Source organism: Leptosomus discolor, chromosome 3 (genome assembly GCF_034619465.1).
Source record: "Leptosomus discolor isolate bLepDis1 chromosome 3, bLepDis1.hap2, whole genome shotgun sequence".
Taxonomy (NCBI): domain Eukaryota; kingdom Metazoa; phylum Chordata; class Aves; order Leptosomiformes; family Leptosomidae; genus Leptosomus; species Leptosomus discolor.
The window spans coordinates 3,291,385-3,315,970 of record NC_141393.1 but is presented as its reverse complement, the minus strand read 5'-3'; the positions used below and the strand labels follow the sequence as shown (position 1 = coordinate 3,315,970).

Sequence of the window (24,586 nt, the reverse complement as noted above, 5' to 3'; positions counted from 1 at the left end):
TAGAGGAGGCAAAATTATTTCTCAAAAAAAAAAAAAACCAAAACCAAACAACAAAGCCCCCCCAGCCCTCTTCTGCAAAGGCGGGGGGGGGGGGATGGCAGGGAGAAAAAGAAATGGGTGAATGAGTAGCCACAAATATTAGCATTTCAGAGAGAGCTGCTCGATGGAGATTGTTCACCACCGGGCAGGCTTTAATAGGAGTGATAAGGTTTGCTTTTGTTCTCGGGCTCTTACTTAATCAGCCTGTCTCAGTGCGATTTTTTTTTTTTTTTTCTATCGGCGCACTTCATCACACAACTTTCATGTGCGAGTCCCAGCTGCAGCAAATCTTGTTAAAATGGCCTTGTTCAAACACGGGCGCTGGGTTTGTTCCCTAGAGCTGCAATATGGATGGATGGAGTGCAAGGCTGGAGGAATCAAAGGACTCCTAGTCCTGTGTATTTTATAATTCATTGCATAGCTAAGTTGCAGAATATTTTTTCCTCTAACAAGCTTGAAGCCTTCTTCCATATCTAAAGGAATATTATCCAAGGAGGCATTTGGGCAGGAGGGGGGGTTTTAGAGACCGTTTGTCAACGATTGAACAGCTTCCCTGCTCCTTATTAGTATTGCACTCTTGCATTTATTTTGTACCAGAGCGCTCTGCAAATAAAATTTTAAAAAGCTGCTGCTCTTGCTGCTGCCTCGGCACGCTGCAAGTGGCAGAAAATAAAGATGGTCGAGTCCTGGGGGGGTTTTGACGGTAAGGTTAGCAAACACTGAAACAAAGCATGGAGCAGAGCCTTTCCCTAATTGAATCCCTGGTTAATTTGGTCCTCCGCTTAATTTGCACCCTGCTCCAGACGTCGGATGATTCTCACTGAAAATAGCCCAAAACGTGCTTTTTTTTTTTTTTTTGTTTTGTTTTGATCCCTGTCCGCGAGTGCTCCCGGATAATTCAGTCCCTGAAGGCAGGAGCTTGCTGCGGGAAGCTGGAGCTGGGGAATGCGAGCAGGAGCCCCCCTGTAATTAGACGACGACTCCAAAGGGTTATTTAGATCTTGCAGTTGGCATTAGCTGCACAGCACAGGCTGGGACCTGCCCCGCCGCCGTCGCCCCGATCAGCTGCTTGTGTCGGCCCCCAGGAGACGTTCGCCTCCAAACTTGGTGGTTTTTTTTCCACTCACCCGGTTGTTGTCACGTTTTTTTAATGTGATTTTAAATCCACCGAAAGCAGCGGCGGTCGCCCAGGTGTCCATGTAATCGGGAGACTTGAGCTGCTTGAGTGCAACGCTGTCCCTAATTAAACCTGCCCATTGCTGGTAATGAAGATTAGTGCAAGGAGGAAAGACCTAATGGACTTTCCATCGGAGGCTGTTTGTGAGGTTGAGGGATTCTTCCCCCCCCCCCCCGCCCCCCCATCCTGTTAATGGAGAAAACTTGATCTGGGAATTGGGGAAGGGTGAGGAAGATGAAGCCCTGATTCCACCTTGCGACAGCTTTTTATTTTTTTTGGAGCAGGACCAATTCCAACCCATCAGGCACGGTGAGAGTAGTGGTCCTGGAAAGGAGCAGCTGACAGCACCTGCCCAGGGGAAACGGTGGTGGCAATTCGGTGCTCGAAACGCTGCAACCAAACCAGCCCTGCGTGCCGCGACCCGGGAGCTGGATCTGCAAAAGACAAAAATCACGTTACCGATGCGCTTTGTTCTTGAATTTCACAGATTCTTCCCCAGAAGCGCAGCCCAAGTACATCAAAGGCGGCAAACGCTACGGCCGGCGGTCCCTGCCGGAGTTCCAGGAGTCGGTGGAGGACTTTGCGGAGGTGACCGTCATCGAGCCGTTGAGCGAGGAAGCGTGTCCCCCGCGCATCACCTCCAGCGGCTGCCAGGAGGTGAGCGGGAAGGGCTCGGGCGCTGGGGTGGGCTGCTCATCCCCAGGCGTCGCTGCTCCCCACACCGTCCTAAAGTGGTCTGGCTGTCCTCGGGGCCTCCCCAGTAAAGGCCATGGTCGCCTTCCTCGCCTGTCCCTGGGGCTCAGCCGTGCCAGGCCCTTGCTCCAGCCCCAAATTCCCATCCGCAGGCAGGCTGCCGTGGGAAGCCGCGGGGGGAGCCGTGCTCGTGATGCGCACCGGGTGCGGGCGCCGCTGGCCTCCCCGCGCTCCTGGCTGCGGCGTGGGCCAGCAATTAAGCCAGGGCTGTAACGCTGCCTCCGTGGCTAACGAAGTGTGGGCTTGGGAGTTCAGCGAGCAGAAGGAGCACGTCCTCGTCTATTACCTCATCTGCAAAAACCTGGCCGTGGCTCCGGCGCTCTCCGGTAGAGGGGATGGGGAAAGAGGGGGGTGGTGAGCGGCAGAGCTCCGCAGCACGCAGCTGCCTTGGGATGGTGCCCTAAATCCAGAGCCACCAGCTTCTCCTTTCAGTCCTCTAATTTTTGTTTTCCCAGCAAAATGCTTGCGTGCTCCTGCACCAAAGCGAAAGGCTGACCGCCCTGGGACCTCCACGGCTCTCGGCAGCCCTCGTGCCCTACACACGCTCGCTCAAAAATCCAGATATTTTTTCCCTCCCTTGGTTTTGCAATCAGAATATGTGGCTTTCTTTGCTAGTGCTTTCAACCCCAGCATCTCTTGCTTCTCCAGAACAGAAAAGCAAAAGGTGAAGAGGGGTTGGGTTTGGTGACTTGCATTTACATGCGGCCACAGCAGCATTTCCCTGGAGCTGGGCTCGTTCCAGCCTGCCCCAGTTTGCCAAGTATTGTTGATTCAGTGTGGTGTGTTCAGGAGCGCGCGGTGGGAGTTTTCCAGCGGGAAGGAGAAACGTAGCTGCTTTCTCCTCTCCTCTGTCTCCTGCCTTCACTTGTGCTTTCCTAGAGATGGAAGGGGACGCGGCAGCCACCTGTGTAGGGTGGGGAAGCAAGGGAGAAATTTCCGATTTCCAGGGTTATTCCTATGCAGCTGACTTTAAAAATAAAATAAAAAACCCTTGAAGAAAAGGTTTTCCACTAGAACCAGCTTCTTTACCCAGTTCTTGGTAACCTTTGCTCACCACAACGGGGATGCTCATCTGTCTCCTGCTGCTGGCCACATGGGTTGCCCTGACCTTGAAATCAATGCTAATCTGCCCACAACCCCCAGGGAAGCGATGCCCTTGATAGAAGAGGCCACTCTAATCTTGCTCCTCTGTTTTAGCTGTCAAGGAGGTGTAAAAGGCTGGTCTAACAGGGTCAGTCAATTAACTCAACTGGTACGTAACCACGCTGTGCTCCCTGTTGGCTGAATCGGTCTCCTGGTGGGAGCTCTTGTTGCACCTTTTGGGGTAGATGGGATGGTTAATTCTCTTGCAACTTGAGCAAAAAAAACAGGCTAAGCTTGTAAAAAAACCCCCCTTTCCAACTTTATCAGCATTGCTCTTGTCTCTAAAAGAAGATCCTCTTGGTCTGCATAGAAATTAGTTGCTTGAAGGCATTGAGGGTCCCGGGACTGAAACGTTGGGCAGTGTTGGGGACTCCTGAAGCATTTGACTTCTTGGGGCTTGGTGCAACTGGCAGCCTTTGCCCAGTTTTCTCCTGCTGCACATATAAACACACGGCTGCCTGCGCTTCGCAAGCCTGCCTCCAGCCCAGGGTGTTTTGCTGGCCTGAGAACTGGGGCAGTGTGGCTTAATTGGTGCTTTCTTTCAACCGGTGCCAATTAAAAGGGCTCAAGCTCTGTCTGAGAGGCTTCCTTCCCCTTCTCGTCTCTGTAAACATGAGAGGCTGGAGGGCTGGTCTGTGCGTGGGATCGGCTGCCCAGAGAGGCTCCGTGACCTCCGTCCCCAGTGGCTTTCCAGGTGCCACTGGACAAAGTGGTGAGCAGCCAGGTTTGAATTCAGCGTTGACCCTGCCGTGAGCAGAGGGTGGCGTAGGGATCCCGAGGTTCCCTCTGACCAGCTAGAGTTTATCCCCAACTGGTTGCTACTAGGCTGATGGATGAGGAGAAACGAGTGGCTCTGGCAGCTTTATGGATGTGGTGTTAATGGAACTGCAACCGTGAAAGCACCTAGAAATACAACGTGAGAGCTTGTGGTGGCTAAAGCTGAGCATCTCCGGCCCTGACTGCCGCTTGATCTTGTTTGTCCTAAACTCTTGATGCAGGTGATGGGTCTTGGTGGGCTTGGGAAGTGCTGTGACCTTCCTTTCGTTTCCTTTTCACCTTGTATTACACCTGATGATGATCTGCTCAATGGTGGTGAGGCAGGGCTGGGAGAGTGAGCAGGTTTGGTGGCCATGGGATACCAACTCCAGCATGGCATGGCCTATCGGAGCAAAACCTTCTGGGAGTGTCAGGCTGAAACTCTTTGTCTTCAGGTCCTCGCTGTGCAGATGTGAGGCTCCAAGTGTCCCGCAAAGCCAGGATCTGCAGATAACGGCTCAGGGTAGCGGCGGCTCCCTGCAAAAGTGCATTATTGATGTGACTCTGGTGCTTCGCAGCCAAAGGCCATTTGCAAAGTGGGGTGTGGAGACTCGCTGTCTTTTCCAGGGGTGTCGTCTCCGGCTGCTCTGACCAGGGAGGGGGGAAAAAATAGGGGCCGTCAGCGTTGGTGCGAAGGCTCACCTTGCCGCGTGCGAAGCCGAACAGGCTCAGCGTGCGCTCCTGATCGTCATTTTAATTAGCAATATATTCTGGCGGAGAACAAAGGTCTGTCTCGCTGAAGCAGATGGCGGGGGGCGAGGGGGGGGGGGGGGGGGCGGGGTGGGAAGAGGTTGCTGCCTTATTATGGGGAGAGGCCACCGTGAGCAAACGGCACAGGCCGCAGATGCTCACCCGGGCCCCGAGCTGGAGGGCGGCGAGCATTGAAAGCCGCGGCCATCTGCTCCTCCGCCCGGCCGAGCACGCGCCTGCCCGAAACATAATGCATTCCTGGGGTCTCCCCTCCCGCCCGCAGCCCACCGATGTGCGTGTGACCCGCATCCAGCTGTAGCACCACCGGGACCGGGGAAACAATGCCGTGCCTGACATCGGCACGCACCGGCCCCCCCGCTCCCGCTTTGTCCCCTCGCCAACGCTGAGCACCCCGCCGCACAAAGGGACCCCCTTGCCGGGGCTGCGGCACGGGGAGGGGGGGGTCACATGAGCTCCCCGGGGTTGGTGGCAGTGGGTTTCCAGCACACCACACCACACCCCCCGCTGTATTCAGCCTCTTTCAGTTGTGTTTATGGAGTTAGTGTGAGCTGCGGTTTGGGGCTCTTGGTTTTGAGGCAAGTCCTTGAAGTGAGAGGGTCTGGTGCAAAATGGTTTAGATCTGATGCCGTATAAAAATAGAGAAGTTGCTTATGGAAAAATCACTCACACAGGAGTGGATCCGCCTTCTGAGCATCGCTGTCCAGATTCCCTCGGTGCCACCTCCCCGGACAAGGATGAGTGGCTGCAGGGTGGTCGCTGTGTCTGGCGCCCAATGAGACCTTCTCTCAGCCCAAAGTTGACGTTGCGTATGTGCAGGCGCTTAGGGGCTGGGATGGTGTCAGCGCATGTGGTTTTTTTGGGAACATGGGCTGTTTTCTGCCTTTGCTAGACAGTCCTTTGATGGTACCTGTTGCCTCAGCTCCTGCTTTTTGTGTGCTCGCCCTGGTGGTTTATCAAGCAAACCTGGAACCTGCCACGTGAACACCTTGATGGTGGTGCTAGCAGGACAGCACTCGCTTGGGCCAAAATCCGCAGTTTTCTAGTGCGGTAGACCTGTGACCTCCTGCCTCTGCCAGGCTGAGTTCTGCCTAAAGCCTGCCTGGGAGAGCAAAAGTGCAGTCCCCCTCTCCAGCCGAGGCTCTCCCTGATTCCTGCCCTGGGGCTGGCCCCAAAAGCAGGAGGGGGGACACGGAGATGCTGCGGCAGCAGCGCGTGGCCCTTGTACGGTCCAGCAGATGAAATGGGAGAAGCAGCAGAGCTAAAAAAAAAAAAAAGAAAGTCCAGTGATCTAATCCAGTTTCCATGGTAATGTTGTAGATTAATGGCTTTTAGCTGTAATCTGAATGAGATGTATTGAACTTTTGTATGATGATTTAGAGCCTCTTTATGTCCTGGGTGACTTTGACTTCAAATCCATCAGTCACGTGCACGCAGAAGTATCCACTTTTAATGGTGGAGAAGTAACATCTGCCGATGCTGCTGCTAAACCAGAAGTTAATATCGCTGAGCATCGCTTGTGAGTAAATACCCGTGCCTGGTACAAGGGTGGTAGAGACAGGACAACGTGTAGTACACGAGGAAATCATTTTAACCAACGTACTTCTGCCCTGCTCCCGGTGCCACCCGTGCAGATGTGGTATGGCCGTAGGGGAAGCAGGATGGCTTGAGACCAGCAAAGAGTATGTTGGTGGTTTCTTTTTCTCTAGTTAGCTCAGCAGAGAGCATGTGGGCAGCACGGCTCTGGCTCCTGACCTAGAGCTATGGCTAGTGAAGGCACTTTGGAGTGGACTTGGCCGAGCGCAGGTTGCTGGCCCTCGAGCCCTTCAGGCAGAGGGGTGCCCCTTGTTAAAAGGGAAAGCATAAAGGAGCAGGAGCTTCATTTCCTAGGACGCCCGTGCTCTGGGATCGTCCCCATCACGCTCGTGGGTTCGTTGCAGCTTAATTACCTGTTGTGGATGCGCGTTCCCCGGGCTCTGCGGCTGCTGTGGGCGACGCAATCGCCCGCAGAGGGGAGCGGGGCCGTGGGATGGGGTTGTGCCACGCAGATTTCTGCCGAGGGCTACCCGTGACAGCGAAGCTTGAGACTCAAAGGGCGCTGTGCTCGTGTGCCAGGCTGGCTACCTGTGAGATCCCCGTGGGCTGCAGGTAGCCATTCTGCAATGGGAAGGAAAAGATAACCCAGGCTCAGGTGGTGGCTATATGCAGCTCGTGATCTTCCTTGCATCCTCCTCCTCTCAACCCTCGACACCTCTATAGACAAGCAGCACAGTTTGCTCAGAGGGCAAATCAATCCCTCCCTCCCCGTCAAGCTGCCGGACTCTGATCTGTCACCTCTCCTGGGTTATTTGTGGGGCTTTGGGTGGTTTTTTGCTGCCGCTGTGGTTTATCTCCACCGAAGAACCTTGCATGCCAGAAAAAGGCAGCATCAAAGAGCTGTGGATTGCCAGCCCAGCCCGCAGGGAGCAGGGAGATGAAAGCCTGGCAGCGTTGCTGGAGCCCTTGTAGCTCGTTTGATGCTGATTGTGGAGTCTCTTTCATACGGGTGATGTCTTGCAATAGTAACAACTCGGGAACCTTTTGTTTTCTCCCCAGCACTGGAAGGCACGAGACAGCGAGGAGTACGAGGCCGAGGGTAAGAGCAACAGCAGCACTTGTAGGTGCTTATTCTCTTTTCAGCTGTGAAGATGAATCAGGGAGCGCTATAAGGTGGTCTCAGGCCAGCGGGGTGCAGGGCGGTCCCAGCCAGCCGTGGCGCAGAGCTCAGGAACGTGCACGTGGGGCAAGCAAGCCCCAAGCTGGGAAGGAAAGCTAAAGCAGGGCTCCTTGGAGGGCACAGTCCTGTGCTTTACCCGCTCTGCCCTCTTTTCTCCCTCCTGCCTGGTGCAGAGGCTGCTCTGCTGCTGATGCTCTTGGTCTCCCTGGCCCCAGCACCCCCAGAGCAACAGCCGGGGTTGGTGGTGCTCCCTGGTGTCCTGGGGGTGCTGGCTGTAGTGGAGCACTGTAGGCACTAGATGTCAGCACGGACCAGTCATTAAATATTCCCTAATTGTCCTGTAAGGGACAGCAGGGTGACCCCCAGAGTGACTGTCTGGCTTTGGACAACCTGCAGCACGGGAAGATGTGTTTATAACGAAGCCGTGCAGCTTTTAATCGCTTCCACACCTCTGCTGTCTTTCAGCTGGTCTCTAACCCCTGCTCCATCCAAAGGGACCATGTTTGGTTTTGGTTTGTTTTTTTTTTCCCCCAAAAGCCACTTTTCCAGCCCCAGGATGAGGTGGCGGATGCCAGGAGGTGGCCTTTGCAGCTGAGCAAGCTCTAGGCTGTGTCTAGTGGCTTTGTGAGCGTTTCCAGCTGGGTGAGACTGCACTCCAGGCGTGTGCTGGAGGTAGAGGAAATGTGTTCAGCTGAAGGCTGTTGGGTGGGCTTTTTTCTTCCCCTGAAGGGGCGTTTGGAAGTACTTAGATCAGAACAGACACTACAGTTTGCAGTCAAAGGGGACGGGAGTTTCAGACAGCTCCATCTGGGGGGTGACATCTATGGAGACAGGCAACCACTGAAGTTCTCGACCTGGTCAAGGTATATATGGATATACAACTTGCTCAGTCCTCTCCCTTGATCCCATAACTGCCCAGGAGATGGTCCCTTCTCCATCTGTGCCAGCAGCTGAGGCAGCAGGGCTGTTTCCCCTGGCCGCCAGCCCACGTTGGCCATCAGACTCTTCCACATCCCCAAAGATCCTCCTGTCCGTGATCCAGGCTGGAGCTCACCCTGTGCCTGGACACAGGGTTCCCTCCCCTGTGGGAGTTGAATGCTGAGCAGGATCTGCTCCTTCTGGTAAAGTCTGATAGCCATGCTGGGGCCGGTAGCCATACCCCAAAATTAGGAGTGTGCCCTGTGCTGGAGAAGGTAAGGCAAACGGTCCCGTGGGGTCTGATGGTGGTGCTAGCAGGACAGCACTCGTTTGGGCCAAAATCTGCAGTTTTCTAGTGCGGTAGACCTGTGACCTCCTGCCTCTGCCAGGCTGAGTTCTGCCTAAAGCCTGCCTGGGAGAGCAAAAGTGCAGTCCCCCTCTCCAGCCGAGGCTCTCCCTGATTCCTGCCCTGGGGCTGGCCCCAAAAGCAGGAGGGGGGACACGGAGATGCTGCGGCAGCAGCGCGTGGCCCTTGTACGGTCCAGCAGATGAGGGAGCCATACCCCAGGGATGAGGAGGGAGGCTCTGCCCGCTGCAGCAGCAGGTCCCTTGGGATGTGCAGAACCCCCCCCAGGTCTTCTGGTGGTCACTCATGTGCAGTGGATGGGCAGAAAACGGAGCAGTTTTCCCCATTTCCAGGGCAGCTGCGCTTCTGGAACCCGGATGACCTGAACGCCTCCCCCGGCACCTCGCTGCCCACCCCGGAATGGATAGAGGAGAAACTGCAGGAGGTCTGCGAGCACCTTGGCATCACCAGGGACGGCCACCTGAACAGGAAAAAGCTCATCTCCATTTGTGAGCAGTATGGGCTCCAAACAGCGGCCGGGGAGGTGAGTGGCCACGTACAGACCCACGTGCACCTTGGTTTTAGCGTGGCCTCCGCAAAGTCTGTCCTGCGGTTGACCGCAAGCCGAAAGCACAAGTGCTGTTTAACAGGTCGCTACTTGGGGAGCGGTTCTCAGCTCAGCTCGTGGCTTTCCAGCAAGTTTCTTGGTGTCAAACCATTGGACGTGGGAGGCTGCTCTAGTAGAAGGCAGCTGCCAGCTTTACTGACACCGTAGCGTGCGTGTCTTCTCATGCAATCCCAGAGTAAACTGGAATTTAGAAAGATATCCCAGATTCCAAGCGTGTCTCCTTAATCCCAGAAATCTTCTAGCTAGACAGTAAATATCAGTTAAAATATTCATAAATGGTTGCTTTTGACTTTGAGAAGGCCTGCAGGCAGTCTCTGTCCTCCAGGAAGAGTCCATGAGAAAATGATTTCTGTAGTAGAAAAGTCTCCTGTCAGTTTAGGATTTAGTTTTATAAAAAGATCGGACTGTTTTGCATCTTAAAATAACATGGCTTGTAATCATTTCCATCATAAAACGTGTTTCTGAGCAGCCATTCCTTTGCAACAAAATGTTTTCAGGATATTAAGGCAGAAAATGAAACAACCCAAACTGTAGACAAAGAAACAGCGAGGGACTAATCTTAACATCTCTGATCCTAATAAGGTTGGTCTTGCTTTTCAGAAAGCAGACTGCTCTGAAGCATAAAACAGATTTATTATAACCTTGCAGTGTCTTACTATGGTGTTTTGCCTGGTCACTTCACAAGCTGCTGGGGTTTTGGCATCTCTCTCGCTACCTTGCACTGAATTCCCAAAGTCACCCTGTCTCCAGAGCAGAATGAAACAAGGGGTTTTCGTGCTGCCTCACGAGATGGAGGCTCCAAGATGACCAGGAGCTTATGCACTTATACAGGCAGGGTTTTCCTAGTGTATATGGCTCTGCAGTTGACTCTGTGAAGGTTGCTGTAGCAGTGTCAGGCTGATGCAGTGTACCAGGTGACTCTCTTGCTTTGTTCTTGTTGGTTTATTTGGGTTTTTTTGTAGAGCCTTGGGAATAGGATGTTTTCTGCTTTGCCAAATTGTTACCAGGGTGGTTTTGGCAATAGCAGATGTGATTTCTATCCCCTGCTGCTTGCAGGTACTTGAAGAGGTGCTCCATAACCTGGAGCAAGATGGCACCATGAGCGTAGAGGACTTCTTCTATGGCTTGTTTAAAAACGGAAAGTCACTGACACCCTCGGCCTCTACTCCGTACAGGCAGCTGAAACGACACCTCTCCATGCAGGTGAGAAACTGAAGTGGATCCTGGGGTAAAAGGAGGAGGAAGGGGAGGAAGTCCTGAGCAGATCCCACCTAGCCTGTCTCCTCCTTTTCCTCCCCATTTGTCCCTGTCCATCGAGACAGGAGGTGGTGGCAGTGAGCTGCTGCTCCCCCTGCTCTGCCCTGCCGGGAAGCGGAGCAGAGCCAGGGATGCCCTGGTGAGACGTGGTGGCCTCTGCCCCAAGCGAGAGCGATGGGGTGAAGCTGCTGTGGGCTTCCTCTGGGGGTGCGTGGGGGCTGAAGCAGAAAACGCCCTCATGGTAAAGGGGAGATGGCTCCCCTTTAGAATCATAGAGTAGTTGGGGTTGGAAGGGACCTTTAGAGGTCATCTAGTCCAACCCTTCTGCAGTGAAGTGGCATGGCTTGGAGGTGGCTCTTGCAAGCTGTGAAGTGCAGTAAGTAAATGGTATAAGCTGGAGAAGCGGTGGCCTGGGGTAGGCTGGAGGCTGTGGGCATGCAGGTTGCTTGTCTTTTGTCTAATTTTTGCATTTTTTTTTTGAGAGAGAGTTTGAAATCTACTGCCTATCTTTGCCTGGAAGCTGAGGGCTATAGCAGAAGCACCTATGCATGTGCTCCCTGCAGCCTTTTTAGGGGAGGTGACAGCTGAAACTGAAAATGGACAGTGGAAAACACTTTTGGAGCACTGAGGACAGCTCGGGAACTGTCCCTCCTCGGATTTATTTTCAATCCAAAGCGCCTGGTTGCGCTGCGGTGCCCTGAGGTCAGCAGCAGTGCTCCTGCCGGGTATTTGCTTGGCAGTGAGCAAAACCAGACCTTAATCCTTAATCTCCAGAGTACTGTTAGGGAAATTACATTTATAAGCCTTTCTCGTCGCGGGGTGGCCAGATGCCTGGCTCTGCCCGTGCCCTGTCGCACCCTCTCCCCTCTCTCGGCAGTCCTTCGATGAAAGCGGGAGGCGCACGACCACCCCCTCGGCCATGCCCAGCACCATCGGCTTCTGCCTCTTCTCCAGCCTGGATGACGGGATGGGCTACGGCTGCGTGGAGGGTGTCCTCGACTGCTGGCACCAGGAGGGCATAGAGAACAGCCAGGAGATCCTGAAGGTAACCAGCAGATCCATCTTGCCCCTTTGATTTGCCTTTTTTTTTTTTTTTTGGCCCCTCAATGTGGGATGCTGGACTGTAGCTGGATTTCTTTTTTTACCCCCTTTAAAATTCCCAGTGCTAGTGACAGGAGTCTAACTTCTGGGAAACTTCGAATAATTTCCTTTATTGAAATGATGCTGCATCCCAGAGAGCTAGAAGGTAATGATAAAAATGTACTGTGACTTCCAGCTTAGCTCGAAGAGGTCACCTATATTTGTAGAAAGCAATTTAATTCCTTTACCTCGCTGAATAGCTGCACCTGCAAACCTTTTAGCACTGGGGTGACCTGAATTACTGCTTGTGCTGAGGTGGAGGATGGCACTTGAAACCCTGCCCAGTAATTAGTGTTTTATTATACAGAGTGAAAGGGTTGCAAACCAGATGCCTGAAGTAAACCCCATCCCTGTCCATCTTGCCAGAAGCCGTGGACGGGAGGAGATAATTTCCCGTGGCTGTTCTCAGACCATCACTGGGCTCCCAGCAGCGACGGTGGCAGATTTCTCTTGGTGTTTAATGTCCATGTGGATATTGAACATCCAGGTTGTAATAAACTCTGCTGTTGTTCAGGGTTTAAAAACCCTCTTGTAGCCTGGGCTCGTGCAGGCCAGCTTGGTAACCCAGTTCACTGGACTCACTGGACTCACGTGGTACACCTTTACTTTCTGCTTGTTGCTTTCCACTGGTAACTTGCTTTGTTACTGGTGTCACTGGGGTGGCTTCTCCAGTGTTTGCAGCCTTTCAGCCCCACCCCACCCCTGCTTCGCTTTGTGCTCCTGCAGAGTTAGGTTGAAGGAAATTACGAGCAGTTGCTGATAACTTATTTTTGAAGGGGTGGGATCTTTGCTATCAAATACCTCCTACAAGGCTTCTTCTGGGTTGTCTCGATTGCAAGAGCTGGTTTTGTGTAACGTGGACATCTTCAACCTCTTCCTTGCAGCATTTGAATATGTAAAAAGGCCAGTGTAGTCGGGTCCTCTAGAGAATTAGTACTTTTAATCAGGCGTGGGCTTAATTTCCCGTTGGTCTTGCAGCACAACCAGGACACTTTCCCTCCCCACAGCTGGCAGCAGCTCTTTAACGTAGGAAGGTGGCAGCGATGTCTGGTTTATTGCCCCAAAGGCATTTGTGTGACAGATTAATCAGCAAGCAAAGATCTTTTCTGAGCCTCCTCATTTTATTCTCTCACTTCATGTACAAATGTCTCCAGACTCCTGCAGGGCAGGAAAGCTCGTTCTGCTCTAACGATGTGGTGTTTTTGCAGGCTTTGGATTTCAGCTTGGACGGGAAGGTGAACTTGACAGAGCTGACGCTGGCGCTAGAAAACGAGCTTTTAATAACCAAGAACGGAGTCCACCAGGCAGCCCTGGCGAGCTTCAAAACGGAGATCAGACACTTGCTGTAAGTCACCGGCATCGCCGGCTCTGCCGCTTCCTCCCTGCCCGGTCCGTTGGGCCAAGCAGGAGCTTAAGTAGCAGCTGATTAATGGTGGTTCACAGCGCTTCTCCGAGGGGTATCGGCACGGCGCTGCCGCTTCGCTGGAAGGCTAGGTTCTCCGTTAGCTCGGTCAGAAGCTTTCAGCTCTATTGTTTTGCCTGGATAAAACACTCAAGCCCAAGTATTGCAGAAAAAGATAGGGTTTTTTTATTTTTTTAGAAAAATCGAAGCAACGGGCTGTTCCCAGCCCTGCTCTGCAGTCTGGAAATGGGCACTGCAATCTGCAGTGGTCACTGATGGCCAAGGGCTGCAAAACTGAAGGCAGAGGCTGGTGCAGTTTGATGAGCAGTACCTTTAATCCTAACTGATTAACTGCAGTAGCATTGCGTAGGTTTTGCCGTGTGAGGTGTGGGTGAGGTACAGAACCACCATGCACCCCCCACTTTCTTCATTTGGAAGTCAACCCAGTTTGACTTGGCGCTGGACTTGCCGTGCAGGCTTCTCCAGTGAGAGAGTGTAGAAGATGGGAAATTTTCCCTGTATATATTTCCCTGTATGTATATTTATTAATTCATAAATTATATACATGGACTACTGAAGCTCAGGGATTTCTTCCCACACACCAATGGGTCACCTTGTGCACCCCACTTTGGAGACCTCTCTGCTCTCATCATTGCACCCTCGGTTTTGCATTGGCTCATTCCTGTTGTGTCACCGTCGCGTCCATCTGCCGCGTGCACAAGTTCCAGTTGTTCGTGGTGTTTTGTTTGTACTGTCAGTCTTTGAATAGTTTAGATACTTATCAGCTTCTGCGTCCACCTCCACGCGACACCATAGATGACTTTTGCTGGTCGTTAAGACTGCATGTGTCCAGGTACCTGTTGGTTTACCACTTGTGCTTGCAATCTGTCCGCTTCGCTTGTATGAAACCTCGTAAGATGAGGCTTCCCACATTTGTTTGCATCTATGTGTCTAAATACCTCTCTACATTCACTCAGTGGAGAGATTTGTTGTCAAGTTCCCGTCAAGAAAGCTGCTTAACGTAGCAGGCCTTACAAACTGGTGATCAAAACCAGATTGGGTGAAGTGGTAAAGGTAATAAAATGACGAGAACAAGTAAATGGGGCAGAAAGTGGCCGGCCAAAGTGGCGCTGTGGTTTGTGGGGGGCTAGACCACAGCTGAGGAGCTCAAGTGTTGAGGTCTCAGGACCTACAGGGATATCAAGACAGATCCAGAGCTGTACGTGCAAGCTCATATCTAGTGACTAAATGCAGTTGATAAGACCCTTGGAGAGCTTTCTGAGCTGTTCTTCTCTGATGAGCCTCTTGCAAGTACCTTCTTTGGGGGAGCCGGGAGGGGTGACCTAAGCCAAGCTGGTTGTGCTTACCCTAGGGAGAGGGTGGACCAAGTGGCCAGAGAGAAAGAGAAGCTGCGGTCGGATTTGGAAAAAGCTGAAAAGCTGAAATCCCTGATGGCCTCAGAAGTGGACGACCACCACGCCGCCATCGAGCGCCGGAACGAGTACAACCTCAGGTACGGTTCGCCCTTCCCCTCCTCTTCGCCCTCGCTGCCGCAGCGTTGCAGGGACTCTGTGACAGAGGTGGTGCCTTCGCACCTGCTGGTTGCCCCCAAGCTCTACTTGCAGTGGTATTTGCCGCCTGCTTCTTCTTACAAGCTCTTCTTACCTCCGATGCCTTCGTAGGAAGCTGGACGAGGAGTATAAGGAACGAACTGCAGCTCTAAAGAACGAGCTTCGGAGAGAGAGGGAGCAAATTCTGCAGCAGGCTAATAAACAGCGGCTGGAGCTGGAGCAGGAGATAGAAAAACTGAAAACGGATGAGAATTACATCCGGGACCGCCTGGCCCTTTCCCTGAAGGTAAGGGGGATTAAATGCAGCCGGCGTTTTCCCCAAAAGGATGCCCAAAAGTGGGGAGTGAGGCTTGCAACGTAGTCCTTGTTGAGAGGATGCGCTACGGTGCGTGTTGAGCTAGCTGGAAGTAATTGCAGCAGCAAGAGAGAGGTGTATCTGAGAATTGGTTTTTGGGTCACCTCGATAGGTTACTCCTTGGATTCATAAGGCTCCAGTTGAAATCTCTGCTGCCATCAAGTGCAGAGTGTGCGTGTGTACGGCTATCGGATGGACTCTCTGCCCTGCTGGCTGTTTGGCTGTCCAGCCAGCAGATAATACATCTTGACAAAGTTTAAAATGCTGCTTTAAAAATGAACAAACTTGCTGTAAGGCCTTTTGGGGGGAAAAAAAAAAAAGGTAATGGTGTTGTCTTACAAATGACATCAAATGTGCTGACAGTCAGAGGGAGCTCATACACCCTTAGAGAGATGTTCAGGGGAGCAGCTTTTGAAGGGGGTGGCTGTCTGTGAGCATCAGGGAAATTGTGAAATACTCCTTCTGAAGCAGCCACCTGAAGGGCAAGAGGAGCGCAGGGTTTGTGAGCCGGCCACGGGTCCTGCGTTCATGTTTGCTGCGGCAAGAGGGGGCTCTGTGTGTGTGTTTGCGTGTGGATTCACAATTCCTGTCTTTGGCTGAAGCCTGTGACAGTGTCATGCTCTGTCTTGACTGGGAGATGACTCATTTTCTAATGAGCTACCACGTGCTGATGTTTTCCTCCTCCAAATGCTGAGGCTGTTGGGGGGGTTTTGTTTGGTCCAGGAAAACAGCCGCCTGGAAAGCGAGCTCTTGGAAACGGGAGAAAAACTGGCTGAGTATGAAAGTTTGGCAAGCAAACTGCAGAGGAACTTGGAAAACGTCCTGGCTGAGAAGGTAAATCCTCCTCTTCCCAGTATGCGTCCAGAATTAAATTGCTTTTCAGTTACTACACTCGAGCTGCCAATTTAACTGATAGCCAGAGGCTCTTGGGGTCCCTATCCAGATGTGACCAAGGCACAGCTGACCTGGTTGACGTTGGACTGCCTGCCTGACTCCCAGTTAAGGAAATTAAAGATACCCCATCTTAGCTGTAATTTTATGCTAATTAACAGTAGGGAGCCTTGCAGCAAATCAATCATCCTGCAGATCTGCAGGGATTTTTTTCCCCAGCCCATACTTTTGGATAGACCCAAAGTGCAAGTCCTTTCTAGGGAAGGTGGTTCACGAGGCGTTAGGTGGCATCTCTGCTGAACTTAAGAGAAAATCAAGGTGAAAGTGGTTGTATTACAATAAACTCACCAGAATATCAGCTCCCCCAAAGGCATTTCAGTGTGTGCGCATCTGTAGACAAAAGCTCTTCTACTGGGATTCTCACCCAGCCTCTCTTTTTCCAGACTTCTTTAAAGCTGGGATTATTTATTGAACCGAGATGTGCATATGCTCAGCTAGAAAGCAGTGGTCTGAAAGCAAAGTTAGCATGAGAGCTATGAGGAGGTAGCAGCCGGTATTTGTTAGGGAGGTTGCTCGTTGTCCCTTACCAGCAGAGCTTCTGTATCTAAAATAAATTTTCAAAAAAAAAAAGGAAAAAAAAAAAACCACACACACCACCAACAAAAAAAAAACCACAAAAAAAACAAACCACAAAAAAAACCCCAAAAACCAGAGGGGAGAAGGTGTGGGCTGCAGAATAGCTTGTGAATGGCACCCTGGGCTGCGTCGAGCGGAGCTGTTTGGTGGGAGAGTAACTGGATCCTGTTCCCGACGTTTCAGTTCGGCGACCTGGATCCCAGCAGCGCGGAGTTTTTCCTGCAGGAGGAGAGACTGGCGCAGATGAGAAGCGAGTACGAGCGGCAGTGCAGAGTAAGTGGAGCCCCGGGGCTGGGGACCTGGCCCCCGTCTGCCGGTGTTCACCCAAAACACCCTTACCCCGAACAGCAGCGCGGAGCAGCACTGTAATGCTGCTGGGATTTTTCCTGTGTAGTGGCTTTTTTATGTTAATCCAAGCTCCTGGGCAGTGGAAAGCTCCTGCCACAGAGGCAACTGGCCAAGCTATGAGGGTGATGTGCCCCAAGGGTGGGCTGGGCTGGGGTCTGTGGAGCCTCCTTTGTTCCCCAGCTGTATAGCAAGCTCAGCTCCTTGTGCAGTTGTGCACTAACAGGTTTTTGATTTATGAAATGAGCTTGGAGTTCAGAGTTGTGGGAACTTACAGCAGAAATAAGATATATCCAAGGTTTGCTGGTTTCCAAGAGAGCAGTATTTTCTTGAAATAAAATGGGAACTGTAGAGCTTGTATGGCTGACATGCTTCAAGGTGGGCCCGCAAGTTACCTATTTACATGTCTACTTTCTGATGACTACAGTGGTCACCAGCATTTGGCTCATCTGTTCTGCGCTATCCTTTGTTCAATAACGGACGACCGTGGCAAAAGGCTGTCTAATCTGAAACAGCTCTCTGAAGAAGTTGTGGTTTAAAAGCAAAGATTTTCTAGAAATATTTGCTGAATTGATATTTCTTGATAATAAGTTGCTTGAATATGCAATTGATTATTTTTTTAGGTGCTGTCAGACACAAATCAGTACTCAAGGTTTGCTTTCTGAACCACTGAAATCTGCAGAATTGTGTGTTTACACATCCAGGGATTCATTTTCCTCAATAAACGCTGTTCATTGAGCGTATGGCATTTGGCACAAACACTCGGGATATTCTGCTGGCAAGTGGGCAGAAGTGCCAGATGGTAAATGCAGTAATGAGGGTGTCTCTTTCCTAATTTGATCTTTTGCTTCTCATTTGATTTTTTGCAAGTCGATGATGTTTGAGGAGGTATTTCTCAACTGCTCGAAAATCATAGAATCACAGAATGGTTTGGGTTGGAAGGGACCTTAAAGATCATCTGGTTCCAACCCCCCTGCCACAGGCAAGGACACCTCCCACCAGACCAGGTTGCTCCCAGCCCCATCCCACCTGGCCTTGAACACTGCCAGGGAGGGGGCAGCCATGGCTGCTCTGGGCAACCTGTTCCTAAGCTGCTGTTTAAAAAGGATGATAAGAAGAAGAAATAAAGTGAAAGGTCCTGGAGCAGGATATACTTTAGAGGTAGAATATATACAGGCTCTCTGAAAAAGGTTCTGCTGTTTTTGTAAGAAACACCCCTGTTACTTACAGAGGTTGGAACCTGGAGAAGGGCATTGTTGCTGATAGGAGGGTGACTAACTGTGGCATGATGGCAGGATTATTGACAAGTCTTCACCTACCAAAATGACTCGCTGTAGGAGTGTGTTGATGGACAGATGCTCAGCTGCCTTGGTTGCTTTCACTCAGGCTTCTTCCCTCTCTGCCCCGCCAGGAGCTGCAAGACCAGATCGATGAGCTGCACTCGGAGCTGGAGGAGTACCGTGCCCAAGGCAAAGTGCTGAGGCCTTCGCTGAAAAACTCACTGTCAGAAGAGTTTGACATTGATCTGAAAAGCCATGGCAATAGTGGTATTGAGCCTGACCAAGGTAAAGCACGTCTCCTATATGACCAACTTCTGTGCTGTAGGTATTTGTGATGGCATCTCAGAGGTGACTACATAAAACCTTTTCCCAAACCTTCACAGTGAGACTCAAACACTGCATCTGTTTTGCTGTTTAAGTGGAATACGGCTGCTGTTCTATATTCAAAGCTGAAAATGATGTTTGCAGTTCCTTGTCTCTGTATGTGTGATGGGAATTTGAGAGCTGCTGGTAGCTGCCTAAACAAATGTAAATTGATGGAATAATTCTGTTGAGAATATATCTCTTTGGGCTTCAAGAGCATGTATATAATTACTGTTTTTAAAGGACTTGGTTCAGAAGACTGCAACCCATTAAATATGAGCATAGAGGCAGAAATGGCTATTGAACAAATGAAGGAGCAACATCACAGGGACCTACATCACCTCAAACAGGAGCTTGAAGACACAGTAAGCTATTTTACCTTAAAGCAAACCTTCACAACTTTTCCAGCTTCGTCATACAGGTGGAATGGTCTTGAACAACTCTTAATTCCTGGTCAAATTATAACCTTTCTGTGAATCTGAGCTTCTACCTTCCCTGCTCCTTCTGCTTGTTGCTGTGCAATGGAGAGGTGCTGGAGAGGGCCAAGTGAAAGCTGTGGTAGATCCTCACGTTGACCACCAGCTAACGAGAGAGCAGGGAGCCCTTCTGAGGCAGTATTACATTTCACATCTTGAAAGCCTGCTGCATCTGAATTAGCAGCTTCATTCCCGCAGGCATGGGATAATTGTGGGTTGGAAAGGCTGCTGGCAGGAGCCTGCGTTGCTAAATGCTGTTCTTGTGTAGTCTGGTGGTGTTGAAACGTGAGGTGTGCCGTGGGAGTATGGAAGCTCTGCTGTTAGGATACCTGTGCTGCTGAAAATGGGCAGTCAGCTCCCCACTTTCTGGGTGTCTGTCTGCAGGTTAATTTTGCCACACATTGAGAAAGATCTCCATTGGCTTTACGTGGAGAAAGCCCAGGTCTGGATAGGCTTATGAAGCCAGGGCAGCTCCACTCCAGTGCCTGTCTACGGTGTGAGGGTGAGCTGGCACAGCTTTGGGCACAGCCCAGCACCTACCACCAGCCTACACTCACATCCCTGTATGGGTCATGGGGCTTCCAAGCAAGACCCCCCCTGCAGGGCTGCCTCCAGCTCTGGGGCCCTCAGCACAAGAAGGACACGGACCTGCTTGAGCGGGTCCAGAGGAGGGTCACGAAGTTGCTCAGGGGGCTGGAGCAGCTCCCCTGTGAGGACAGGCTGAGAGAGTTGGGGGTGTTCAGCCTGGAGAAGAGAAGGCTCCAGGGAGACCTTAGAGCAGCTTCCAGTGCTGAAAGGGGGCTGCAGGAAAGGTGGGGAGGGACTCTTGATCGGGGATGTGGTGATAGGATGAGGGGTAACGGTTTCAAACTGCAAGAGGAGAGATTTAGATGAGACATTTGGAACAAATTTTGTATGATGAGGGTGGTGAGGCACTGGCACAGTTGCCCAGGGAAGCTGTGGCTGCCCCCTCCCTGGAAGCGTTCAAGTGTTTGCTCTCTACAACTACCAAAAAGGAAGATGTAGTGAGGCCGGTGTTGGTCTCTTCTCCCAAGTAACTAACGACAGGACAAGAGGTAAAGGCCTGATGCTGTGCCAGGGGAGGTTGAATATTAGGAGAAATTCCTTTACTGAAAGAGTGGTCAGACATTGGAACAGGCTGCCCAGGGAGGTGGTGGAGTCACCATCCCTGGAGGTGTTCAAAAGATGTGTGACTGTGGTGCTTAAGGACATGGGTTAGTGGTGGGCTTGGTAGTGTTAGGATAGTGGTTTGACCTGGTGATCTTAAAGGTCTTTTCCAACCAAAATGATTCTCTGATTCTATGATTCAAAGGCCAGGCTGGATGGGGCTTTGAGCAACCTGGTCTAGTGGAAGGTGTCCCTGCCCATGGCAGGCGGTTTGGAACCAGGTGAACTTTAAGGTCCCTTCCAACCCAAACCACTCCAAGATTCTGTGATACTTTGCTCTGCAGATGAGGAGCACTGGTGTAGAGATGGCCAGGCTTGTTCTGTGGGAGTCAGTTCAGGAGCAGAGGTTGGGGGTCCCATCAGGCTTCCCCTGCATCTGTCAGACCAGTGCCCACCTCCAGATGAGAGGGGGTTGTGGAACTATAGGTGTTATGGAACTGTAATCTCTTCATTTCATGTTTGGCATAACATGGGTGCACTGGCACTGCATTGTGACGAAGCTGGGATGGGAGTGGGAAAAGAGGACTGATAAAATATCACCCCAAAATCCTTGCTTTTCATTAAAGGTTTGTCTCATGTCACTTAAGAGTCCACTTGCAGTTTGCTGAACTGACTTAGGACTTAAAAGTTGTTAGTGGTTTCCCTTTTCACAAATTCTCGTAGTGGAAAAGCATAAATTTCACTGGCTTCTGCGAAACGATCATCTTTATCCCAGTACAAAATTAAGCTGAGCACTTTAGCATTCTTTGCAGGGGAAATCAATATAGAGTGCTAATGTGTAAATCAAAATATTCTGTAAAATATATGGAAATATAGAATACAGACACGTTAAGAAAACATCTCTGTAGAACTTTCTGTAAAAAATGAACCAATCCAATCTGATTTCCTTTTCGCAGGTGAGCCATTACGAAAAACAGCTAGATGAGACAAAAATCCACTGTGAAAAGGAGCAAGAGGATATGAGGAAGAAGTACGCTGAGGAGATGCACGTCATGGAAAAGCAAATAACTGGCCTTAAAAATCAAATTGCAGAACTGCAAGGAGAGGCAGCAGTGCTCAGAGAACAGCAAGAAAAGCTTGACTGTAAATACAGTGATGAGAAAAACAAATTACAAATGCGTTTTGATGAGGAAAAAGCCAATCTGCAAGAACTATTGAGGCAGGAGCACGAAGAAGATGTTAGAGCCAGACTGGAGCAGGTAAACGAGAAGTTTAGTCAAGAACGGGAAGAACTGATTCAAAATGGTGTCTGGGTGGAAGAAAAAATGCGAGTTTTAGTGCAGACGCTGCAGGAAGAGAAGGGGGAGCTGGAACGTGGCTTTCATGAGCAGCTGAAAAGGATGGCAGAGGTGCATGCCCTGGAGAAGGAGGAGCTCCAGCAAGAGCTGCTGAGGAAGCACGAGCAGGACCTGGAGGAGGAAAGGTGAGTGTCACCGCCGGCGGGGACGGCAGAGGCGTACGCTGACCTTGGTGGCTTGGCGTGGTGACCAAGGTGAACCTAGTGCAGAAATGACTCCTGATGCTGCACAGTGCTGTTACCTGTTTTAGTCCAGAACACTGGGCTGCTATCCAGGGGCTTTTTCTTCTGACCTTTCTCAAGCAGATATTTATATTGATTTTTAGCTCACCCAGAGGCAACAATAGTGTTAAAGCATAACCAGACGTGGTTAATCTGAACTCTGTTCAGGATCCCTGTGCTTTACAAATCCCTGCTTTGTACTTTTAAAGCATTTGGGTGTTCAGAGTTGTTCTTTCCTGAAGAAATAAAGGGATGGCTGGTAAATGCTTTTAGCCAGGATCCAAGGGTCAAAAGAAATTGAAAACATCCTGGGGCGACAGAGAGAGATGGGGGTAAGAACATCAGCCTCCAGATATCTGATCACAAGAATAGAAGGGCGTCTATTGTACACGAAACCTTCTCTGAGGACACTTCATGAGTTATGCTTTTCCAAGGCAATTAGACTTCTATTTTTGAAGTTTCAATAAATTGCCTCAAATTTAACTTTGGCTCTCAAACACCTGTCAAATAGCACTTCACCTAAAACTCAGTGAAAAAGTAATTTTTCAGCTTGTTTTATTCAGCCTAAAAAGCCATTTGAATCTTCTTTGAGTTAGCCCAGAGTTTAGTAATATATTATGTTAACCATGTTTAGGAAAAAAATGGAAAGTGACTATAACAGAAGAGCATCTCATGCAGAAACTCAGTTTTCTGTCGACACACAAACACTTGTGAATAAATATGAAGAAACGATCCAAAATCTGGAAGGACGTTACCAGCGAGAGTTGCGTGAACTTGCGGAACAGCAAAGAGAGGAGAAATCTCAGTGGGAGTTTGAAAAGGATGAAATTGCTCAGGAGGTTGCTGAAGCCCACGAGCAACTGAAGGAAAGTCTGGCAAATGAAAAGGCCGTTTCTTCTGCCCTGACTCAGGAGAAAGATCTCCTGGAGAAAAACTTCAAGGAAGAAGTCAACAAGCTTGTGTGCGAGAGAGAGCAGCTTCAGAAGGAGCTGCGAGAGCTGAGGAATGCTGCTGAGAGGCAAGAGAAAAAGCTGAACGATAAAATATCACAACTCCAAAATGACCACGAGAAAGAGCTAAAGAACAAAGAAGAGCGTATATCTGTGGTGGAGGAAAACGGGAAATTGGTTAGGCAAAAGCTGGAGAGGCTTGACAGTGAATATAAGCAAGAGAAAGAAGACCTCAATTCCAAACTTGTTGCTTTGGAGAGTTTGAACAAAGACATTTGCGTAAGAGCAGAAACAGAAAAGGCCGAGATGAGTTTGGAGATCTCAAACCTTCAAGGGAAAATCCAGAAACTGCAGTGGGAGACCCATAGTTTTTCCGCACTACAAAATCATTATAGGGTCCTGGAAAACGAGTATGCCAAAGCAAAGAGCAAAATCGCTTCTTTCTCTGGTGTGGCGCCTCTGGGAGATGATGCGGATGTCCTCCTCAATCTGCAGAAAGTGCACGAGCAAGCTGTGAAGGAAAACGTCAGGATGGCTGCGGAGATCGTCAGGCTGCAGCACAGGTTGCGCGCTGCGGAGCGGGAGCCCGTGCAGCCTCCCAGTCCCGGCTGCTCTGACTCGGAACGATCTCAGCTGCCGGATGAAATAGATCCCATTTTTGAAGGGTTGCCCAGCGATTGTAGAGATGCAGACGAGGGAACAGATTCAAATGTCCTTCTGTTTTTGGAGGCTGATACTACAGACCTGGAAGAAATGACTGAGATCGATTCAGATTTGGAGAAAGCACGTGGTAAAGCCAGAGCAGGTGGCCATGCACCCAAGATGCAGGTGTGTCAGATGCAAGGAAGTAAAGCAGCTCTGGAAGCTGATGGCCATCGGGATTGTGACAAGAACCAAGACCTGCTTTCTCAGGTGCCTCTGCTACAAAAAAAGAGAGATATCGAGAAAACTCTTGAGGGAGTACCCAGACCAAAAACGCTACACAACGATGTCAAACATCTGCTAAATCACAGAGTAACTCCCAAAAATAAAGGGTTTGTTTCTGATGCTTTGAAGCTGCAGGTTGAGCTTGAGAAGGCTGAAGAACTGAGTGAAGCCTCTCTCCTGCTCGATCATGCTGCTGGGTCCACCAACGGTGACCTGAAAAGCGTAATAGGTCAGCTTTGGAAAAGGGTCGAAGAGTTAGAAGACAGATCAAAGGCACAGGCTAAACTTCTGTCACTGCAAGAAGAAATTCAGGCAGAAAATGAGGATCTGAAATCCGAAATTATTAAGTTAGTTGAGAAAAATGAAGTGCTAGAAGACAACCTGTGTAAGCTGAGAAGCCTTCATTGCAGACTAGAAGAAAGTAAACTGGAAAGTATTAAGCTCAGAGAGGGAAACACACGGCTCCTCCAAAAAGTTAAAGAGCTGGAAGATGTCCCAGAACAAGATGCACACGGAAACGTCGATGCACGCAGTGACAGGGTAAGAGTGCGATGCCAGCTTGGGAAGCTGGAAGAACACGCGGCCGCCTTTCCAGGCCGGCAAGACAAGCGTGCCCAAAGTGACAGCACGGTGAAAGAAACATCAGGAGAAAAGAGGGAGCTGCAAGAGCCCAACAGAAAGCCGAAGGAGAAAGCTGCTGCTCTGGTTAACTCAAAAGACCCCCATTTCCACGGAGAGAGGGAGGAGAGGAACACAGTGGTGCACGGCTTGCAAAGCACGTGCGCCGAGCTGCAGCAGAAAGTTGATCTTTTGAGGTAACGTACGCTTGCAAAACTTTGTGGGAAACGTGCCGGCCCCACGGTAATCGAACGGGCTGCTTAGAAACTAACCTAGCGTCCCACCCATCGCTTCGTAGCCTGCCTGCCGTACAGGTGCTGCATTAACCGCTGTAGTTTAACTTTGAGTAGAAAACACTGCCTTGGACTCTTAACTGCTAGCAAGCAGGCTGATTAATCGTGGATAACGACGGTTGAAATAAACG

The 24,586-nt window shown here is 50.6% G+C and overlaps 1 protein-coding gene across 4 annotated transcripts in view; it reads left to right on the top strand.

Annotated features, from left to right (window-relative positions):
• Positions 1–24,586, top strand: part of NIN (ninein) — a 55,050-nt gene that overhangs the window by 11,411 nt on the left and 19,053 nt on the right. For 2 of the 4 annotated variants that reach the window (XM_086462308.1, XM_086462311.1), the window contains exons 3-16: positions 1,704–1,873; positions 7,232–7,271; positions 8,970–9,160; positions 10,301–10,447; positions 11,379–11,546; positions 12,850–12,986; positions 14,416–14,556; positions 14,726–14,900; positions 15,693–15,803; positions 16,680–16,769; positions 18,253–18,406; positions 18,728–18,849; positions 21,045–21,571; positions 22,302–24,359. In XM_086462308.1, coding sequence (XP_086318434.1) covers positions 1,704–1,873; positions 7,232–7,271; positions 8,970–9,160; positions 10,301–10,447; positions 11,379–11,546; positions 12,850–12,986; positions 14,416–14,556; positions 14,726–14,900; positions 15,693–15,803; positions 16,680–16,769; positions 18,253–18,406; positions 18,728–18,849; positions 21,045–21,571; positions 22,302–24,359 — 4,231 coding nt within the window. The remainder of the gene's footprint in view (positions 1–1,703; positions 1,874–7,231; positions 7,272–8,969; positions 9,161–10,300; positions 10,448–11,378; positions 11,547–12,849; positions 12,987–14,415; positions 14,557–14,725; positions 14,901–15,692; positions 15,804–16,679; positions 16,770–18,252; positions 18,407–18,727; positions 18,850–21,044; positions 21,572–22,301; positions 24,360–24,586) is intronic. The other 2 variants (XM_086462310.1, XM_086462309.1) reach the window with 2 other exon arrangements.